Source organism: Macaca fascicularis, chromosome X (genome assembly GCF_037993035.2).
Source record: "Macaca fascicularis isolate 582-1 chromosome X, T2T-MFA8v1.1".
Taxonomy (NCBI): domain Eukaryota; kingdom Metazoa; phylum Chordata; class Mammalia; order Primates; family Cercopithecidae; genus Macaca; species Macaca fascicularis.
The window spans coordinates 84,789,128-84,811,018 of record NC_088395.1 but is presented as its reverse complement, the minus strand read 5'-3'; the positions used below and the strand labels follow the sequence as shown (position 1 = coordinate 84,811,018).

The window sequence follows — 21,891 nt, the reverse complement described above, 5'->3', positions numbered from 1 at the left end:
AGTCTTTGCTATTGTGAATAGTGCTGCAATAAACATACGTGTGCATGTGTCTTTATAGCAGCATAATTTGTAATCCTTTGGGTATATACCCAGTAATGGGATGGCTGGGTCATATGGTACATCTAGTTCTAGATCCTTGAGGAATCGCCATACTGTTTTCCATAATGGTTGAACTAGTTTACAATCCCACCAACAGTGTAAAAGTGTTCCTATTTCTCCACATCCTCTCCAGCACCTGTTGTTTCCTGACTTTTTAATGATTGCCATTCTAACTGGTGTGAGATGGTATCTCATGGAGGTTTTGATTTGCATTTCTCTGATGGCCAGTGATGATGAGCATTTTTTCATGTGTCTGTTGGCTGTATGAATGTCTTCTTTTGAGAAATGTCTGTTCATGTCCTTTGCCCACTTTTTGATGGGGTTGTTTGTTTTTTTCTTGTAAATTTGTTTGAGTTCTTTGTAGGTTCTGGATATTAGCCCTTTGTCAGATGAGTAGATTGCAAAAATTTTCTCCCATTCTGTAGGTTGCCTGTTCACTCTGATGGTAGTGTCTTTTGCTGTGCAGAAGCTCTTTAGTTTAATGAGATCCCATTTGTCAATTTTGGCTTTTGCTGCTGTTGCTTTTGGTGTTTTAGACATGAAATCTTTGCCCATGCCTATGTCCTGAATGGTACTACCTAGGTTTTCCTCTAGGATTTTTATGGTATTAGGTCTAACATTTAAGTCTCTAATCCATCTTGAATTAATTTTCGTATAAGGAGTAAGGAAAGGATCCAGTTTCAGCTTTCTACTTATGGCTAGCCAATTTTCCCAGCACCATTTATTAAATAGGGAATCCTTTCCCCATTTCTTGTTTCTCTCAGGTTTGTCAAAGATCAAATGGCTGTAGATGTGTGGTATTATTTCTGAGGACTCTGTTCTGTTCCATTGGTCTATATCTCTGTTTTGGTACCAGTACCATGCTGTTTTGGTTACTGTAGCCTTGTAGTATAGTTTGAAGTCAGGTAGCGTGATGCCTCCAGCTTTGTTCTTTTGGCTTAGGATTGTCTTGGAGATGCGGGCTCTTTTTTGGTTCCATATGAACTTTAAAGCAGTTTTTTCCAATTCTGTGAAGAAACTCATTGGTAGCTTGATGGGGATGGCATTGAATCTATAAATTACCTTGGGCAGTATGGCCATTTTCACGATATTGATTCTTCCTATCCATGAGCATGGTATGTTCTTCCATTTGTTTGTGTCCTCTTTGATTTCACTGAGCAGTGGTTTGTAGTTCTCCTTGAAGAGGTCCTTTACATCCCTTGTAAGTTGGATTCCTAGGTATTTGATTCTCTTTGAAGCAATTGTGAATGGAAGTTCATTCCTGATTTGGCTCTCTGTTTGTCTGTTACTGGTGTATAAGAATGCTTGTGATTTTTGCACATTAATTTTGTATCCTGAGACTTTGCTGAAGTTGCTTATCAGCTTAAGGAGATTTTGGGCTGAGACAATGGGGTTTTCTAAATATACAATCATGTCATCTGCAAACAGGGACAATTTGACTTCTTCTTTTCCTAACTGAATACCCTTGATTTCTTTCTCTTGCCTGATTGCCCTAGCCAGAACTTCCAACACTATGTTGAATAGGAGTGGTGAGAGAGGGCATCCCTGTCTTGTGCCAGTTTTCAAAGGGAATTTTTCCAGTTTGTGGCCATTCAGTATGATATTGGCTGTGGGTTTGTCATAAATAGCTCTTATTATTTTGAGGTACGTTCCATCAATACCGAATTTATTGAGCGTTTTTAGCATGAAGGGCTGTTGAATTTTGTCAAAAGCCTTTTCTGCATCAATTGAGATAATCATGTGGTTCTTGTCTTTGGTTCTGTTTATATGCTGGATTATGTTTATTGATTTGCGAATGTTGAACCAGCCTTGCATCCCAGGGATGAAGCCCACTTGATCATGGTGGATAAGCTTTTTGATGTGTTGCTGAATCCGGTTTGCCAGTATTTTATTGAGGATTTTTGCATCGATGTTCATCAGGGATATTGGTCTAAAATTCTCTTTTTTTGTTGTGTCTCTGCCAGGCTTTGGTATCAGGATGATGTTGGCCTCATAAAATGAGTTAGGGAGGATTCCCTCTTTTTCTATTGATTGGAATAGTTTCAGAAGGAATGGTACCAACTCCTCCTTGTACCTCTGGTAGAATTCAGCTGTGAATCCATCTGGTCCTGGACTTTTTTTGGTTGGTAGGCTATTAATTGTTGCCTCAATTTCAGAGCCTGCTATTGGTCTATTCAGGGATTCAACTTCTTCCTGGTTTAGTCTTGGAAGAGTGTAAGTGTCCAGGAAATTATCCATTTCTTCTAGATTTTCCAGTTTATTTGCGTAGAGGTGTTTATAGTATTCTCTGATGGTAGTTTGTATTTCTGTGGGGTCGGTGGTGATATCCCCTTGATCATTTTTAATTGCGTCGATTTGATTCTTCTCTCTTTTCTTCTTTATTAGTCTGGCTAGTGGTCTGTCAATTTTGTTGATCTTTTCAAAAAACCAACTCCTGGATTCATTGATTTTTTGGAGGGTTTTTTGTGTTTCTATCTCCTTCAGTTCTGCTCTGATCTTAGTTATTTCTTGCCTTCTGCTAGCTTTAGAATGTGTTTGCTCTTGCTTCTCTAGTTCTTTTAATTGCGATGTTAGAGTGTCAATTTTACATCTTTCCTGCTTTCTCTTGTGGGCATTTAGTGCTATAAATTTCCCTCTACACACTGCTTTAAATGTGTCCCAGAGATTCTGGTATGTTGTATCTTTGTTCTCATTGGTTTCAAAGAACATCTTTATTTCTGCCTTCATTTCGTTATGTACCCAGTAGTCATTCAGGAGCAGGTTGTTCAGTTTCCATGTAGTTGAGCGGTTTTGATTGAGTTTCTTAGTCCTGAGTTCTAGTTTGATTGCACTGTGGTCTGAGAGGCAGTTTGTTATAATTTCTGTTCTTGTACATTTGCTGAGGAGTGCTTTACTTCCAATTACGTGGTCAATTTTGGAGTAAGTATGATGTGGTGCTGAGAAGAATGTATATTCTGTTGATTTGGGGTGGAGAGTTCTATAGATGTCTATTAGGTCTGCTTGCTGCAGAGATGAGTTCAATTCCTGGATATCCTTGTTAACTTTCTGTCTCGTTGATCTGTCTAATGTTGACAGTGGAGTGTTGAAGTCTCCCATTATTATTGTATGGGAGTCTAAGTCTCTTTGTAAGTCTCTAAGGACTTGCTTTATGAATCTGGGTGCTCCTGTATTGGGTGCATATATATTTAGGATAGTTAGCTCTTCCTGTTGAATTGATCCCTTTACCATTATGTAATGGCCTTCTTTGTCTCTTTTGATCTTTGATGGTTTAAAGTCTGTTTTATCAGAGACTAGTATTGCAACCCCTGCTTTTTTTTGTTCTCCATTTGCTTGGTAAATCTTCCTCCATCCCTTTATTTTGAGCCTATGTATGTCTCTGCGTGTGAGATGGGTCTCCTGAATACAGCAGACTGATGGGTCTTGACTCTTTATCCAGTTTGCCAGTCTGTGTCTTTTAATTGGAGCATTTAGTCCATTTACATTTAAGCTTAATATTGTTATGTGTGAACTTGATCCTGCCATTATGATATTAACTGGTTATTTTGCTCATTAGTTGATGCAGTTTCTTCCTAGCCTCGATGGTCTTTACATTTTGGCATGTTTTTGCAATGGCTGGTACCGGTTGTTCCTTTCCATGTTTAGTGCTTCCTTCAGGATCTCTTGTAAGGCAGGCCTAGTGGTGACAAAATCTCTAAGCATTTGCTTATCTGTAAAGGATTTTATTTCTCCTTCACTTATGAAACTTAGTTTGGCTGGATATGAAATTCTGGGTTTAAAATTCTTTTCTTTAAGAATGTTGAATATTGGCCCCCACTCTCTTCTGGCTTGTAGAGTTTCTGCTGAGAGATCTGCTGTTAGTCTGATGGGCTTCCCTTTGTGGGTAACCCGACCTTTCTCTCTGGCTGCCCTTAAGATTTTCCTTCATTTCAACTTTGGTGAATCTGGCAATTATGTGTCTTGGAGTTGCTCTTCTCGAGGAGTATCTTTGTGGCGTTCTCTGTATTTCCTGGATTTGAATGTTGGCCTGCCCTACTAGGTTGGGGAAGTTCTCCTGGATGATATCCTGAAGAGTGTTTTCCAACTTGGTTCCATTTTCCCCCTCACTTTCAGGCACCCCAATCAGACGTAGATTTGGTCTTTTTACATAATCCCATACTTCTTGCAGGCTTTGTTCGTTTCTTTTTCTTCTTTTTTCTTTTGGTTTCTCTTCTCGCTTCATTTCATTCATTTGATCCTCAATCGCTGATACTCTTTCTTCCAGTTGATCGAGTCGGTTACTGAAGCTTGTGCATTTGTCACGTATTTCTCGTGTCATGGTTTTCATCTCTTTCATTTCGTTTAGGACCTTCTCTGCATTAATTACTCTAGCCATCAATTCTTCCACTTTTTTTTCAAGATTTTTAGTTTCTTTGCGCTGGGTACGTAACTCCTCCTTTAGCTCTGAGAAATTTGATGGACTGAAGCCTTCTTCTCTCATCTCGTCAAAGTCATTCTCCGTCCAGCTTTGATCCGTTGCTGGCGATGAGCTGCGCTCCTTTGCCGGGGGAGATGCGCTCTTATTTTTGGAATTTCCAGCTTTTCTGCCCTGCTTTTTCCCCATCTTTGTGGTTTTATCTGCCTCTGGTCTTTGATGATGGTGATGTACTGATGGGGTTTTGGTGTAGGTGTCCTTCCTGTTTGATAGTTTTCCTTCTAACAGTCAGGACCCTCAGCTGTAGGTCTGTTGGAGATTGCTTGAGGTCCACTCCAGACCCTGTTTGCCTGGGTATCAGCAGCAGAGGCTGCAGAAGATAGAATATTTCTGAACAGCGAGTGTACCTGTCTGATTCTTGCTTTGGAAGCTTCCTCTCAGGGGTGTACTCCTCCCTGTGAGGTGTGGGGTGTCAGACTGCCCCTAGTGGGGGATGTCTCCCAGTTAGGCTACTCAGGGGTCAGGGACCCGCTTGAGCAGGGAGTCTGTCCCTTCTCAGATCTCAACCTCCGTGTTGGGAGATCCACTGCTCTCTTCAAAGCTGTCAGACAGAGTCGTTTGCGTCTGTGCAGAGGTGTCTGTGTGTCTTAGTTTACTGTGCCCTGTCCCCAGAGGTGGAGTCTACAGAGACAGGCAGGTTTCCTTGAGCTGCTGTGAGCTCCACCCAGTTCGAGCTTCCCAGCAGCTTTGTTTACCTACTTAAGCCTCAGCAATGGCGGGCGCCCCTCCCCCAGCCTCGCTGCTGCCTTGCCGGTAGATCACAGACTGCTGCGCTAGCAACGAGGGAGGCTCCGTGGGTGTGGGACCCTCCTGGCCAGGTGTGGGATATGATCTCCTGGTGTGCCTGTTTCCTAAAGCGCAGTATTGGGGTGGGAGTTACCCGATTTTCCAGGTGTTGTGTGTCTCAGTTCCCCTGGCTAGGAAAAGGGATTCCCTTCCCCCTTGCGCTTCCCAGGTGAGGCAATGCCTCGCCCTGCTTCAGCTCTCGCTGGTCGGGCTGCAGCAGCTGACCAGCTCCGATCGTCCGGCACTCCCCAGTGAGATGAACCCAGTACCTCAGTTGAAAATGCAGAAATCACCGGTCTTCTGTGTCGCTGGCGCTGGGAGTTGGAGACTGGAACTGCTCCTATTCGGCCATCTTGCCAATCATGATATGATTTTTATGCATTGCATGCTTGTATCAAAACATTTCATGTACCCTATAAATATATACAGCTACTATGTTCCCACAGAAATGAAAAATAAAAAAAATTAAAAACATAAATTGAATGACCACAGAGAAGCAATGAATGGAATTATCAAGAAATGTACAGACAAAATACTGTAGCATTTCAAAGGAGAGAAATGTAAAATTGGGTTAAAAGGATCAATAATGGCTTACTATTTCACTAGGAACAAAAAAGAAGTATTATTACAATTTCATTTAGTAGAAGATACCAGTCTGGGGACTACCTGGGGACACTTTTGGATCACTAGCTGTTCCTGGACCTCACTTAACACAATAGTATATAATTGATTCTTGTTCATACAATTCTATTGCAGCAACAATATAGTTGTATGGTATATGTGTTGGCACCTTTTTTTTTTTTTTTTAAGAGACAGGCTGTTGGTCTGTCACCAGGCTGGAGTGCACTGGTACAATTATGACTCACTGCAGCCTTGACCTCATGGGCTCAAGCAATTCTCCCCCCTGAGCCTTCTGAGTAGCTAGGACTACAGGCACTATGCCACCATACTTGGCTAATTATTTTATCATATTTTTTTTTTGTTCTTTGTTTTTTTCTGAGAGAACTAATTTTTTAAAATTATCTTACCATTCATGTCCCTTAAAAACAGCTGTACTGAGGTAGAACTGACATGAAGTAATCTGCACACATTTAAAGTGCACAATTTGATGAGTTTTCACACATGTATATACTTATGAAACCATCATCATAATCAACATAGTGAATATATCCATCACCCCAAAATGTCCCCTTTGTAATTTCTCCCTCCTGTCTCTAGTTATGGGCTCTCCCCTTCCTACCCTGTTCCTATTCCCAGGGATCTGCTGATTTACTCTTCATCACTATGCACTAGTTTATCTAGAATTTTATATAAATGGAATCACACAGTATGGATTCTTTTTTGTCTGGCTTCTTTCACTCAGTATAATTGTTTTGAGATTCATCCACATTGTTGACTGTTTCAATAATTTCTTCATTTTTAGCGAAAACTCAAGGTATAATTTATACATCATAAAATTCACCTATTGTAAGTGTACAATTCAATTATAGTAAATTTCCAGAAGTGTGCAGTCATCACCACAATGCAATTTTAGAACACTTTCACCACCCCCCAGAAGATCCTTTGTGTCCAGTTGCAATCACTCCCTGCTCCCACGTGTGGATTCAGGCAGCTATCACCTATCTCTATGGGTTTGTCTTTTTGGGATATTTCAGATAAATGGAATAAGCAAAATGTGGTCTTTTACATATAGCTTTTCCATTTAGCAAATATTCTTGAGTTGATCCATGTTGTAGCATCTATCAGCACTTCCTCATGACTTTGAGTAAAGAAAAAATTTCTTAGCTATGGCACCAAAATCACAATCTATAAAAGAAAAGTTGATAAATTGGATGTCATCACAATGAAAACTTCTGTTGTTTGGAAGGCACTGTTAAGAGAGTAAAAACGCAACCCATAAAATAGTAGCAAATATTTGCAAAGCATTTATTTGATATAGGTATTGTGTCCAGAACATATAAAGAACTCTCATACACAATAATAAGAAAATAAACATCCTAATGAAAAATGTGTGAAATATTTGAATAAACATTTCACAAAGGGAAATATATGTATGGCAAATAAGCACATGAAAAGGTGCTCAATATCATTCATCATTAGAAAAATGCAAATCAAAATCAAAATGAGATATCACAACACACGTATTAGATGGATATAATTTAAAAGACTGACCATACCAAGTGGTAGCATATGGTGATATGGAGGGAATACCAAGTAGTATACCCACATTACCCACCTTAAAAAGCAGTTTTCAGTTTTTTAAAAAGTTTAACATACACCTACCTTATAATCCAGCTACCCAAGAAAAGTGAAAACATGCCCATATAGAGACTTGTATATAAATGTTTGTGGCAGTTTTATTTGTAATAGTCAAAACCTGAAAGCAACTCATATGTCCATCAATGAGTAAGTGTATAAACAATTTGTATATCTATATAATGAAATCCTATTCAGCAACAATTTTTTATTTTTTGTAGAGGGGTGGTCTTGCTGTTTTGCCCATGCTTGTCTCGAACTTCTGACCTCAAGCAATCCTCCCATCTCACCCTCCCGAAGCACTAGGATTACACAACTAACCTGGGGTCTGATATTCTTAGAAAACCTCTGGGCTCTCTTATTTACCTTGTACACTAGAGCTTGACCAGGTTATAGGTTCAATAGATGCTAAGGACTGATGCAGAAAACGTATCCTCTTCCTTATAAAAATAGGGGCTCCTTAAATATTTGTTAACCTGAACTGAATTGGTCTTAACATGAGCTGAATAAAAGATCTGAGTAGCTCTTGAATTAAACAATTAAAATCAAAATCATACAACCACATTTGACTTCATTAACTCACCTTTACCCTCCCTATCACCCAGATAACAATGGTAGAGCCCAATATTGGCAGAGCTCCTGTCAGAGACAAGAGTCCTCAAGGAACTGAAAAGGAAAGAGAAGGAAGGAGTGAAAGTATTGAGTGCCTACTACGTGCAAGGCTAATTCATAAAGGAACCATAGAAGACCCTTCAGAATCCCGAACTTGAAAAATACTACATTGTTGCCCAGACAATGTGACATTTACTCACTTGTGTATGTGAAGATTGGACTAAATTGTAATTGCACAGTCACTATGGAAATGGATAACCAGATAGTGTATTAAGCTGGTAATATTAAACTTCTCATAGGTGGGTCTTAGAAATTCATAAACTTTCTTTCTTGTCCCACACTAGGGGAAAAAAAAGCTTTGTCTAAACACAAAACCAGGACAGAGCCAAGTTAATTTTCTTCACAGATGAGTAGAGTCATATAATTTCAGGATCAGAAAGGATTTTTATACATTCAACGTTCAGTCACTAGATTTTTATTGATGTACGGAGACCCAGGACAAGCTAAACAAACTTTAAAAATATGTTTATTGCCTGATTGACAAAATATAAAAGACAACTCTGAGTAATTTTGCACCAGCAACACACACTTTACCCAGAGTGTAGTAGGTTACATATGTCAACTTCTTACCTAGAGAAGAAGGAATAATTTGGAGAGGGAGAAGAAAGTGGAGAAGATCTAAGAAATGATTATCTGAGTACAATGGGGGTTCAAATGGCAATATTGCAGCAGTAGGTTCAGGTTTCTACTTTTAAAACTAGACTATATTTTTCATTTTTGCATTTCTTTTATTTTCCTTTTGATTTTCTTTTTTTTTTTTTAGTAGAGTTCCTTTAGAAAGTCCCAGCCTATTTCTACTGATTAAGAATAAACTGAAGGGGCCGGATGTGGTTGCTCATGCCTGTAGTCTCAGCACTTTGGGAGGCTGAGGCGAGCAGATTACCTGAGGTTGGGAGTTTGAGACCAGCCTGGCCAACATGGTGAAACCCCATCTCTACTAAAAATACAAAAATTAGCTGGGTGTGTTGGTGCATGCCTGCAATCCCAGCTACTCAGGAGGCTGAGGCAGGAGAATTGCTTGAATCTGGGAGGCGGACGTTAGAGTGAGCAGAGATCATGCCACTGCACTCCAGTCACTCCAGCCTGGGCAGAGTGAGACTCTGTCTCAAATAAATAAATAAATAAATAAACAAACAAACAAACAAACAAACTGAAGGAAAGTGTTTATTTTGTTAGCGCTTGGACCACGGATAAAGGAATAGTAGCTAGGCTCTGGAGGCCTTGCAGGCAGGAATTAAAGTTGCCATAGGACAAGAAAAACTTAGAAGAAAAGCATTCAGGTTGCTCCTCCTTCAAGAAAGCCCATCTCTGCTCATTTCTTGGAGATTTGTTATACTTTCTTAGATTATTGAGTATAATTTAATTGAGGAGAAGTGATATATGCTTATGAAAAGTTAACTATATAAAAAGTTGATCTCCAAATGTATATAATATATGCCAAATTAGTGATATAAGCATTACATGCTATTATAGTTTATAAGGAGAAGAGTGCAAGGTTCTTTAAGCCATTCGTCCTTTAAGGAAAACTATTTCTAAGCCATCCCAGACAGATACACTTGATATTTTTAATGTTCTAACACCTATTCGTAGCAATCCAGATCCCTGGATGTAAAGTTCCAAATTACTTCCCCTCTTAACTTTATAACCAAGTGTTTAGAAGAGAAGATAGAGGAAATACCCTGGTTTCATAGAGAGAGGAATATTTTATAATAGTGTGTTCATTTTAGATAGAGAAGCTACAAGCACACAGCAGCAAATATCTGTGACCAGCCCTTGTCTGTATTCTAAGTTTCCCCCTGGGAATGTAAAAACAGATGGAGAAAAAAGGAGACACAGAATTCAGTGACTAGCCCTAAATCTGTCAGTAAAGCTTTGATGTCCCATTACACACTCTGGATCTATAAATAAGGCTGCTAAGTTCTCATGACCCTTCCGGACTGCTTCTACAGTTGTTAACTTCCTTTTCAATCTTATGATTTCAGCGTGGGCTTCCTCTGATATTACACCATAAAAAGCATTGATCACCATAAGAAGGAACATTTGTGAAGGTACTCCAGTGCCAGAAAGAGGTATACCTGAATTTTCCAAATGAACTTTGCTTTTTCAACTTGCAATTATCTTAACAAAGTAACTTACTTCATTATTCTCACGGAAATAAAATCAGTTCTATTTATGTTTGTTGCTAGCTTTTATTAACCCATTTGTTTTCTGCTAAGACGGCTTTTACAATGCTGTATTGTAACCTCTTCACACTTCTAAGCTATCATTCCTATCCCCCACTAGAATATGAGCTGCTTGAAGGCAGGGATGAGGTCTAAAGTATCTTAGATTTCCAAAGAAACTCTCTGTATTCATCTAGTGGAGGGTAACATTATTGGGGGATCACAGTAAATTCTAAAAAGCAAATTAAATGCTGTTTCAGCCAAGTAAAGCCATAATCTGTGAAAAGAGTGGCTTGTACTAAATGATCTCTACCACTCTAGGATTCACCACTTGCTTGAAAGTTTTACAATCTTCTTTTTATGGCTTAATACAAATTGTTGACTTCATTATAAATAGACAACTGAATCTAAATATTTAGATTTTTAGAAAAGTTTATTTTGGTCTGCAAGGACTGGGACGTTATTAATGAGACTACAGACCATCTGCTTCTTTGTATATTTTTATAGTTATTTATCAGTTTTATTTAGCATCTTTCAAAGATGTGAGAATTTCAAACTTAATTATAACATGTAATGGACAAATGATTAGTCTATATCAATGATATGGGTGGGATTTTTTTACTTTTTAGATACAAGGTCTCACTGTTTTGCCCAGGCTTATCTCGAACTCCTGAGCTCAAGCAATCCTCCTGCCTCAGCCTCTTGAGTAGCCGGGATTACAGGCATGTGCCACCACAACTGACATTATCTGTGCTTTTTAACATTATGGTTAGCCTTGTGACTTAGTACTTTCCTTGATATATTGGGAAGCAACTTTACTTACACAGCAACTTCGGACTCTGACATTGGAAAGATTTTAATTTATATTGGAATGAGAAGATAACTCCAAATGGTTTTAAATGACAAATAATACTTTCAAATGTTAAACTTGCCCTATCATTAATTTAGTATTCACTCAACACTTACTGAGCACTTATGGGCAAGGTACATATGTGCTAGGCCCTGTGTGGGCTGCTTTTTTATATATCAACCAGATAGTCTGGGAGATAAGATATTTATACAAATCATTGATTTGCAAGATTGATTTAAGTTCCTCTAGAAGTTCATCAAAGATAGAAATTACTTCAGATAGAGGCTGAGGGAAGACTTAGTCAAGAAAGTGTAATTTGAGCTGAATGATGAGTAGTTTTTGTATATGCAAAGAAGGAGGAAAGGGCATTTCAGGAAGGAGGAAAGGCCATTCAAGAAGAAAAAAGACAGTGAAAAAAGACAGCCAGGTGGGTAAGCTTATGGCACATGTCACTGGTATACTGAAATAGTTGTTTCTTCTAACTATACAGTGTACAAAAGAGAGCAGTGAGAGAGAAACTTGGAAAGGTAAATTGCACCCAGACTATAGAGAGCCTTAAATATCAGGCCAGGAAGTCTAGATGTTATTCTGAAGGCATTCTAAATCACTGAAGATTTTAAGGAAGACATGTCATGATTGAAAGCTACAATGTGTAAAGAATTATTCCAGAAAGGGTTTGTAGCAAGGTAGATTGAAAGTTGATAGTGGTGGGAAGGCCTGCTGGTAATTATCTAATACCTTTCAAGTGTGGCTCATCTATAATATGAACAAGTTCTGAGGAGTTAAGGTACAGTATGGTGGCTATAGTTAATATTATATTATTTACTTGAAATTATTATATTATTTACTTGAAATTTGATAAGGAAGATCTTATTTCAAAACCACAATGAAATACCATCGCACACCAGTTCAAATGGCTATTATTTAAAAATCAAAACATAAGGCAGGCCAAGCATGGTGGCTGACACCTGTAATCCCAGCACTTTGGGAGACCAAGGCAGGCAAATCACCAGAGGTCAGGAGTTCAACACCAGCCTGGCCAACATGGTGAAATCTGGTCTCTACCAAAAAAATACAAAAATTAGCCAGGTGTGATGGCAAACGCCTATAATCCCAGTTATTCGTGAGGTTGAGGTGGGAGAATAGCTTGAACTCGGGAAGCGGAGATTGCAGTGAGCCGAGATTATGCCATTGCACTCCAGCCTAGGTGACAGAGTGAGACCCTGTCTCAAAAAAAATAAATAAATGAAACATAATAAAACATAACAGGTGCTGATGAGATTGTAGAGAAAAAAACACTTATACACTGTTGGTGGGAGTGTAAATTAGGTCACCCATTGTAGAAAGCAGTGTGGCAATTCCTCAAAGAGCTAAAAACAGAACTGTCATTCCACCCAGAAATTCTGTTACTGGGTATATACCCAAAGGAATATAAATCATTCTACCATAAAGATGTGTGTATGCATATGTTCACTGCAGCACTAGTCACAATAGCAAAGACATAGAATCAACCTAAATGTCCCTGAATAGAAGACTGGATAAAGAAATTGTAGTATGTATGCACCATGGAATACTATGCAGCCATATAAAAGAATGACATTATGTCCTTTGCAGGAACATGGATGGAGCTGGAGGCCATTATTCTTAGCAAACTAACACAGAAACAGAAAACCAAATACCACATGTTCTCACTTATAAGTGGGAACTAAATGATAAGAACACATGGACACAAAGAGGAGAACAGACACTGGGACCTACCTGAGGGTGGAGGCTGTGAGGCAGGAGAGGATAAGAAAAAATAAGTAATGTGTACTAGGCTTAACACCTAGGTGATGAAATAATCTGTACAACAAATGATTGTATAGATTAAAAAAAAAAAATCACATGACACAAGTTTACTTATATAACAAACCTGCACATGTACCCCTGAACCTAAAATAGAAGTGAAAAAAAAAGAAAGTAGATCTTAAGCATTCTTACCTCTCCCCCCCCCCACCCACCCAACACACACACACAAATGGTATATGAGGTAATGGATGTGTTGATTAACTTTGTTAGAGAAATGATTTCACAGTGTATACTTACATGAAATCATCACATTGTACACCTTAGAATATGCAATTTCTATTTGTCAATTATATCTCAAAAAAGCTGAAATGGGTTATTACCAAAATTTTCAACAGCACTATCTAGTGTATTACAAGATAATACTGCTTAGTTTAGAAAAAAACACTTGACATGGAACTAAGGAAAAGGTTAACTTTAGGCAGTTTTTTTTTTTTTTCTTCCACAACTGCACCTGAGTTCACAACCAATGGTGAATGAGCCAGGTAACTAGAAAGCAAACTGAGAAATAATGCAGGAGTTGAAATAGGCGTCACATTTTTCTCTATGGCTTCAGCATGATTGTTCTTCAATTTTGGGGGTTGGGGAGGATTCAGGGGCTACATGTGCAGGTTTGTTACATGGGTATATTGTGTGATGCTAAGGATTGGGGTATGAATGGTTCCATCACTGAGGTAGTGAGTATAGTGCCCAATAGGTAGTTTTTCAGTCCACAATCCTCTCCCTTCCACCCTACCTCCTATGATAGTCTCCAATATATACGTTCCCATCTTTATGTCCATATATACCCAATGTTTAGCTCCCATTTACAAGTGAGAACATGCAGTATTTGATTTTCTGGTCCTGCATTAATTTTCTTAGGATAATGGCCTCCAACTGCATAAATGTTGCAGCCAAGGACATTATTTAATGCTTTTTTATGGCTGCCTAGTATCAAATAGTGTATACATACCATATTTTCTTTATCAGTCCACCATGGATGAGCATCTGAGTTGATTCCATGTTTTTACTATTGTGAATTGTGCTGCAATGAACACATGAGTATATGCGTCTTTATAGAAAAACAATTTATATACCTGTGGGTATTTATCCAATAATGGGATTGTTTGGGTAAAATGGTAGTTCCGTTTTAAGTCTTTTCAGAAATCTCCAAACTGCTTTCCATAGTAGCTGAACTAACTCACATTCCCACCAGCAATGTTTAAGTGTTCCCTTTTCGCAACCTCACTGACATCTATTATTTTTGTTACTTTTGAATAACAGCCATTTTCACTGGTGTGAGATTACCATCTCACTGTGGTTTTGACTTGCATTTCTCTGAATAGTTACGTTGAGCATTTTTTCATATGTTTGTTGGCTGCATCTATGTCTTGTTTTGAGAAGTGTCTGTTCATGTCCATTGCCCATTTTTTAACAGGGTTGTTTTCAGAATGTTGATTTGATTTTCTTATAGATTCTGGATATTAGACCTTTGTTGGATGTATTGTTTGCAAATATTTTCTCCCATTCTATAGGTTGTCTGTTTGCTCTGTTGATAGCTCCTTTTGCTGTGTGGAAGCTCTTTAGTATAATTAGATCCCAATTGTTAATTTTTGCTTTTGCTGCAATTGCTTTTGATATTTTCTTCGTGAAATCTTTGCTAGGTACTGTGTCAAGAATGGTATTTCTTAAGTTTTCTTGTAGGGTTTTTATACTTTTAGGTCTTATGCTTAAGTCTTTCATTCATCTTGAGTTTATTTTTGTAGATGGTGAAAGGATGTGGTCCAGATTCAATCTTCTGCGTATGGCACTAGCCAGTTATCACAGCACCATTTTTTGAATAGGAAGTCCCTTCTCCATGGCTTGTTATTATTTACTTTGTTGAATATCAGATGGTTGTAGGTGTGCAGATTTATTTCTGGAATCCCTATTCTGTGTCATTGGTCTATGTGTCTATTTTCATACCCGCCTTATGCTGTTTTGTTACTCTAGCTTTGTACTGTAGTTTAAAGTAGTTTGATGCCTCCAGCTTTGTTCTTTTTGCTTAGTTTGCTTTGGGTGTTCAGGCTCTTTTCTGGTGCCATATGAATTTTAGAGGTGATTTTCTTAATTCTGTGGAAAGTGATGTTGGTAGTTTCATAGGAATAGCATTAAATCTGTAAATGGGCAGTATGGCCATTTTAACAATATTGATTCTTCCCCTCCAGGAGCACAAAATGCATTTCTATTTGTTTATGTCATATCTGGTTTCTTTGAGCAGTGTTTTGTAATTCTCATTGTAGAGATCTTCCACCTCCCTTGCTAGCTGTATTCCCACGAATTTTACTCTTTTTGTGGCTATTGTGAATGGACTTGTGTTCCTGATGTTTTCCATGTTGCTTGCTCTCTCTCCCTGTCTTTCTGGGATGCCAATGAGTCATGGGTTCAGTCTATTTACATAATCCCATATTTCTCAGAGGTTTTGTTCTTTCTTTATTTTTGTCTGACTGAGTTATTTCTGAGAACTGATCTTTGAGCTCTGAGATTCTTTCCTCACCTTGGTCTGTTCTGCTGTTAATATTTCCATTTGCATTATGACATTCTTAAAGAGAGTTTTTCAGCTCTAGAAGATCAGTTTGTTTCTTTCTTAAAATGGCTATTTTATCTTTTAGCTCTTGTATCATTTTATTGGATTCATTAGCTTGAATTCTGTTGCAGCTTGCTCCTGAATTTCAATGAGCTTTGTTGCCACACAGATTTTTTAATTCTATGTCTGTCATTTCAACTATTTCAATCTGGTTAAGAGTCATTCCTCAGGAGCCAGTGTGGTCATTTGGAGATAAGAAGATACTCTGGATTTTAGAATTGTCAGAGCTCTCCCACTGGTTCTTTCTTATTTGTGTGGGCTGATGTCCCTTTAAGGTTTGAAGTTGCTCTTCTTTGCATACGGCTTTTTGCTTTTATATTCTTTGACGCCCTTGAGGGTTTGACTGTGGTATAACTTAAGTTTAGTCAATTGACTTTGTTTCTGGATAATTTCAGGGGTCCAAGTTTCAGCCCCGTCCTCCTGAGCTGTGTGTTTTAACCTTGGTGGACTGGGACCAGGTCCACAGTTTTTCGCTGGTCCTTCAAGATTAAGGACCTGCTGTGCTGGAGGAACCAAGGTGTTCCCAGTCTACTGACAACAACACGTCAATAGGGACTGCCAGCAAAACCACTTCAGGGTGGTGGAGGGTGGCAGTGGGGTCTTTGCACATGTACTGGTGAAGTGGTGGGGAGACAATTGCATGCTAGTGGCAGTCTATCTACAAAAGCTCTCTGACTGTTATGCAGGGTCATCTGGTGAAAGAGCTAAGGTGGTGTCTGCTAGCAAGTTATTTGGCTGGGCAGCTGAGGCTGTGCTGCAAGCAGGTGTGGCCAGGCAGGGACCCTGGGAGAGTCCAGCAGACAAGGGTATCCTCAGATCAGACTACCGCTATCCTATGAGCAAGATAGCCCTGCTCTGTCCAGGTCTGGCAGTCAACAAAGGATGAAGCTACTTAGAAGAGTATGGCGATCCTTGGGGTATGTGTAACCATGGCCATGCTCCACTATAGTCATTCTGGTGCCAAATACTCTGGGCTCTGTGAAGGCTGGATTTCTGTCTCTGCCAACTCTCTGAGCAGTTCTCCCTGCTAGCTCAAATGTCCATGGAGAACATGGGGTCTCCTGCAGTTAAGATTCCAAATGTCCATGGCCCGCATGTCCTTGCAGCACTCCATGCCTGTTTCACTCATCTCTTCCCCAGGAGCTTCTCTGGGCCAGAAATGAGTCCTAGTACTTGGTACCCCTGTGCAGTGTTCTCAGTTTCCTCCCCTTTCAGCCCAGGGTCTCCATCCTCCATCTGTCCACTTTCAATGCCTTTTTTACAAGGATCAATTTGGAGTGTGCCAATCTTCTTCACAGTCTGGTCTTTTGGTGGAAGAAGCTCTTTCTGACTGCATATAATTGGCCATCTTGGCTCAGATAATCCATCCAATTTTTATCTTATACCAAAGGTTCTTGGTAACAATAATACAAATGGCATTTTTTAATGAAAGGGGGAAAATGGAACAACTTGCTGGGATGGCTAGACGGATGGACACTGCATCCACAACAGCAAATATAATTGTTAGCAGTAGTAAACCTGGGAAGTTATATCCTACCTGCAACAACTACCATAGCTATCTGTTTCTGTATCCCTAGTAAAGATCAGTCCCCTTCATGGCTGGCAGTTTTTGCATACTCAAGCAGTCTTCCCACCTTACAAACCCCAATACCTCTCTTACAAGGGAGCAGGAGTTGTGTAAAAGGCCAACATTAGACTTCAATCAAAGATTATCTGACATGTTACATATTGAGTCTCTTCAACCTTTGTAAAGAATAAAAGAGGATAATCTAGAGAAACATGAGAGACATCACTACTTCTACACTACAATATCTCACCTCAAGCCTTCTCTGATCAGAACTTATTGACTGCCCTCAGTGACATAGCTGAAATAGACTAGAGCAAGTATCAACTACAAGAGAAATTCTTCCTATAAGAGAAATAACTATATATTGCTAAACAGTAAAGTCTATAAAGTTTAGAAAGAAAACAAGAATGAATGGCTACAACATTTTTCTCACCCGACAAGTATATTCCAACTACTTGTACTACATCTTTCTTCAGAGATTTAAATACTGGTGCAGATTTTAGAAATGTATTTTATCACTCTGGAACATTTTTCTCATCATTAAAACAACTATATGTCTTCTAAGGTTTCTTTTGCCATGGAGTTCTGCAGTTATAGGTGGAGTCAACCATGTTCTAGATTAATACTCTCCCCCAGGGGAGGGAGTTTCATTAACAGCAAATTAGATTATTTTCCACAGGTGTGGGCGGCACTCAACAGATATTAACAAGGAAGTCCTCTTCCTGAGGGAACCAAGCATTTTCATCCAGATTTTATTCTCTAAAATATTTCAGAGATTTTCCAATAAATAGATAGATATAGATATAGATACATTCATACATGTGAAACTGCTATCTTAAAGCTTTTCTCTAATAGAAAAACAAGTTCATTTGAAAGGATAACCTACCAAATTGTACTAGAGTAATACGATTTAAAATACAGGAGGGCTGTTTTACCTAGGTCTTGAAGATTTAGAGGAAGTCCATCAGAAAAACATGGGAAGGAAAGGACAAAAAATGTTTTTGGATGCCTGTAGGATGCAAACTCTTCTCCAGAGGGTAAGGTACAGATGAATCCCTCTTCAATGCCTCACTACTCTTGCTTGCTGCTGTGGTCAAAAAGTATACATAGTGACACTATGAAATGAAACATTAGTACTTCCTGTAATTTATGGTCTAGTTAAAATTGACAATTTTTTTTTTATTTATTGTAGGCACAAAGCAGACATTCCTAGAGAAACATGGATGAAACCACAAATCTGACAGTATCTTCTGCCACATGCCACGACACTATTGATGACTTCCGCAATCAAGTGTATTCCACCTTGTACTCTATGATCTCTGTTGTAGGCTTATTTGGCAATGGCTTTGTGCTCTATGTCCTCATAAAAACCTATCATGAGAAGTCAGCCTTCCAAGTATACATGATTAATTTAGCAGTAGCAGATCTACTTTGTGTGTGCACACTGCCTCTCCGTGTGGTCTACTATGTTCACAAAGGCATTTGGTTCTTTGGTGACTTCTTATGCCGCCTCAGCACCTATGCTTTGTATGTCAACCTCTATTGTAGCATCTTCTTTATGACAGCCATGAGCTTTTTCCGGTGCATTGCAATTGTTTTTCCAGTCCAGAACATTAATTTGGTTACTCAGAAAAAAGCCAGGTTTGTGTGTGTAGGTATTTGGATTTTTGTGATTTTGACCAGTTCTCCATTTCTAATGGCTAAACCACAAAAAGATGAGAAAAATAATACCAAGTGTTTTGAGCCCCCACAAGACAATCAAACTAAAAATCATGTTTTGGTCTTGCATTATGTGTCATTGTTTGTTGGCTTTATCATCCCTTTTGTTATTATAATTGTCTGTTACACAATGATCATTTTGACCTTACTAAAAAAATCAATGAAAAAAAATCTGCCAAGTCGTAAAAAGGCTGTAGGAATGATCGTGGTCGTGACCACTGCCTTTTTAGTCAGTTTCATGCCATATCATATTCAACGTACCATTCACCTTCATTTTTTACACAATGAAACTAAACCCTGTGATTCTGTCCTTAGAATGCAGAAGTCCGTGGTCATAACCTTGTCTCTGGCTGCATCAAATTGTTGCTTTGACCCTCTCCTATATTTCTTTTCTGGAGGTAACTTTAGGAAAAGGCTGTCTACATTTAGAAAGCATTCTTTGTCCAGCGTGACTTATGTACCCAGAAAGAAGGCCTCTTTGCCAGAAAAAGGAGAAGAAATATGTAAAGTATAGTTTAAACCCATTTCCAGTCCAAACCAATGAAAATAGTTTCCCAAATAAATATTTTGCCAAATCATTTACAAAAAAATACAATTTTTCATTAATATTTTACAAATACTTAACTATTTGGGTTTACAAATCTATCTCATTTTTGCATTCACATGATTAGATATTTATAGATATTTTAAGTGCTAAAAATTCAGTCCACAACTATGAACTAAATTATAAATAATTTTGACCACTTACCAGAATTTGGAGAATATTTGTATGTTTGCACTATAAAATATGTCTTATATTAAAGTTTTCCTTTTCAAATAAAAGCTTTACAAAGGATAAAATACATAAAATTAGTCAATATAAAATATATGTAAGCTAAAAGTTACAAAATATAAAAATAGATATAAAATTGGCAAAGAGTTTTCAATCATTCTAACATATTCCTTTGCATGCATGCCATCGGATGAGAACTGGAGATGACTCAGAAGCTAAATAAAATGTACTGTCAGCTTTCTTTGTAGTACTGATTGGCTGGGCAAATTAGGGCCATTTCTTCCAAAAGAGAATTTAAAAGTGCTAGAACAGACTAGTATTCAGCTAAATGGTCCTAAAGGCACCATACAATGTTCAATATGGAAACAGGAGAAATCTGGTCAAAAGCCAGTTTGTCTCCAGTTTTCTTCTGCCTTTGCCTCAGGCTCCCAAAATTGAATAGTGGAGTTTTAGCTGCTCAGTGAGGTTCCTGTAGAGAATTCTCTCCATCCATGACATAAAATTCTTCCTTAAGAAGCCAGACAACTGGCAGTCCCTTATATAAACAGAAGTAATTAAAAATTTATCTGAAGAAGAGGAAAGGAAAAGGAATCTACTTTTCTATATGCTAATTGCTGGGATCAAAATAAACTACAAGGGATTGATGAAGAAAATTGTGAATGTTCATGTTACAAATTATTTTAAGAAGTGCATACATTTATGTATATGTATTCAACAACTTTATGTAAGAGATTTTCCTCTATGATATGCATTATGGCTGAAAGTTCACTCTAAGTTTTATTATTGTTTTATTACTTTTTATTGGTATGTTGACAGGAATATCATGGATATATTTACAGTGACTTTTATATTACAGTGGACGCTTTGATCTTAAAACAGTCACAACAACTCATCTAGGGCTGAAATATAATATTCATGGACAAGTTTTTGCTGAAGTGTAGTGTGTCCTTTAGCTTTGCCTTTCAAGAGGTACATTACCTCAGAGGAAATAAATGATAACTATAAAGAAAAAAGAAAGCTTTGGGAAAATTTTCTATCTGAATCTGCCATGGGTACATTATTTCTATTTCATTTCTAATGTTGTAGTCCCTTGGGGAAAAAATTACAAAACATAAACAGAAAGGACTTCTAAGGCATAGTAATAGCTTGTGCCCACTTACTTTTAATATACCTGTGACCTGGCCATCCCTATACTCTTACCCTATACTATTTTTCCCCTGCTGGAGACAAAGACCAAACATAATATTTATCACAAAATTCAATCCTCATTTCTCATTTACTGGGCCTTCTGCTATTCAGCAAGTAGCATAGTATGGTAGAAGAGCACTAGATTGGAATCCAGAAGACCTGGATGCTAACCTGGTCTCTATTGCTTACTAGTTATGTAATTCTAAGCAAATGACATAAACTCTAATCCTCAGCTTCCTCATTTGTAAAATGGTAATAATAATATTTATCTTGCATTTTTACAGGGCATTTGTGAAACTCAAATGAGATCAGGAATGTTAAAGTTTTTAAAAATATATAACAAGATATAATTTTTAAGTATTTAGTGGTACTTCTGTTACTTAAAATTACTGAGTCATATTTACTACATAAATTCTCAGATTTGAAAGAATTTGAACAAAAAATGGCCATAGTTAAATCCTACTCCACATCAAAGAATCTTGTGGGTTATTTATTTCTTCCAGGCTTTTGTCTATGTTGTCATTTCCAATCATAGTCCCACTTCCTCCCATACAGCAACATACCATAAAATCTTCAATTACTTGCAAGCCCACCATAAATTTGCTTTTTTTTCGTGTCTTATGTATTTATAGCCTCTACCATACTGCATAGTACTTAATGTTTTCACCAATTTTTCCACGTGTTAATATTGTCTCCCAAAGTGGAGTTATCACTTTGTGGAATTATAAATTCCTTGAGGTTGAAAATTATGTATTTAAGTGGTAGTGTCTAACATTTAATAAACTCTAACTATATACTATATTCTATTTTAAGTGCTTTGCCCATATCAATTCATTTTATGCTTACAACTGCCCTGCAAGGTATGTACCATTATTATGCCTGCTTCGCTGAATTAAAAA

At 38.0% G+C, this 21,891-nt stretch overlaps 1 protein-coding gene across 3 annotated transcripts in view; it reads left to right on the top strand.

The window, feature by feature from the left end:
* Positions 1–20,821, top strand: part of CYSLTR1 (cysteinyl leukotriene receptor 1) — a 93,047-nt gene extending 72,226 nt beyond the window's left edge. The window contains exons 2-3 of one of the 3 annotated variants that reach the window (XM_005594006.5): positions 10,267–10,353; positions 18,506–20,821. In XM_005594006.5, coding sequence (XP_005594063.3) covers positions 18,533–19,546 — 1,014 coding nt within the window. In that variant the 5' untranslated portion in view covers positions 10,267–10,353; positions 18,506–18,532 and the 3' untranslated portion in view covers positions 19,547–20,821. Of the gene's footprint in view, positions 1–10,266; positions 10,354–17,876; positions 18,351–18,505 lie in introns of those variants that run through there. The other 2 variants (XM_045383249.3, XM_005594007.5) reach the window with 2 other exon arrangements.
* Positions 20,822–21,891: the final 1,070 nt, after the last annotated feature.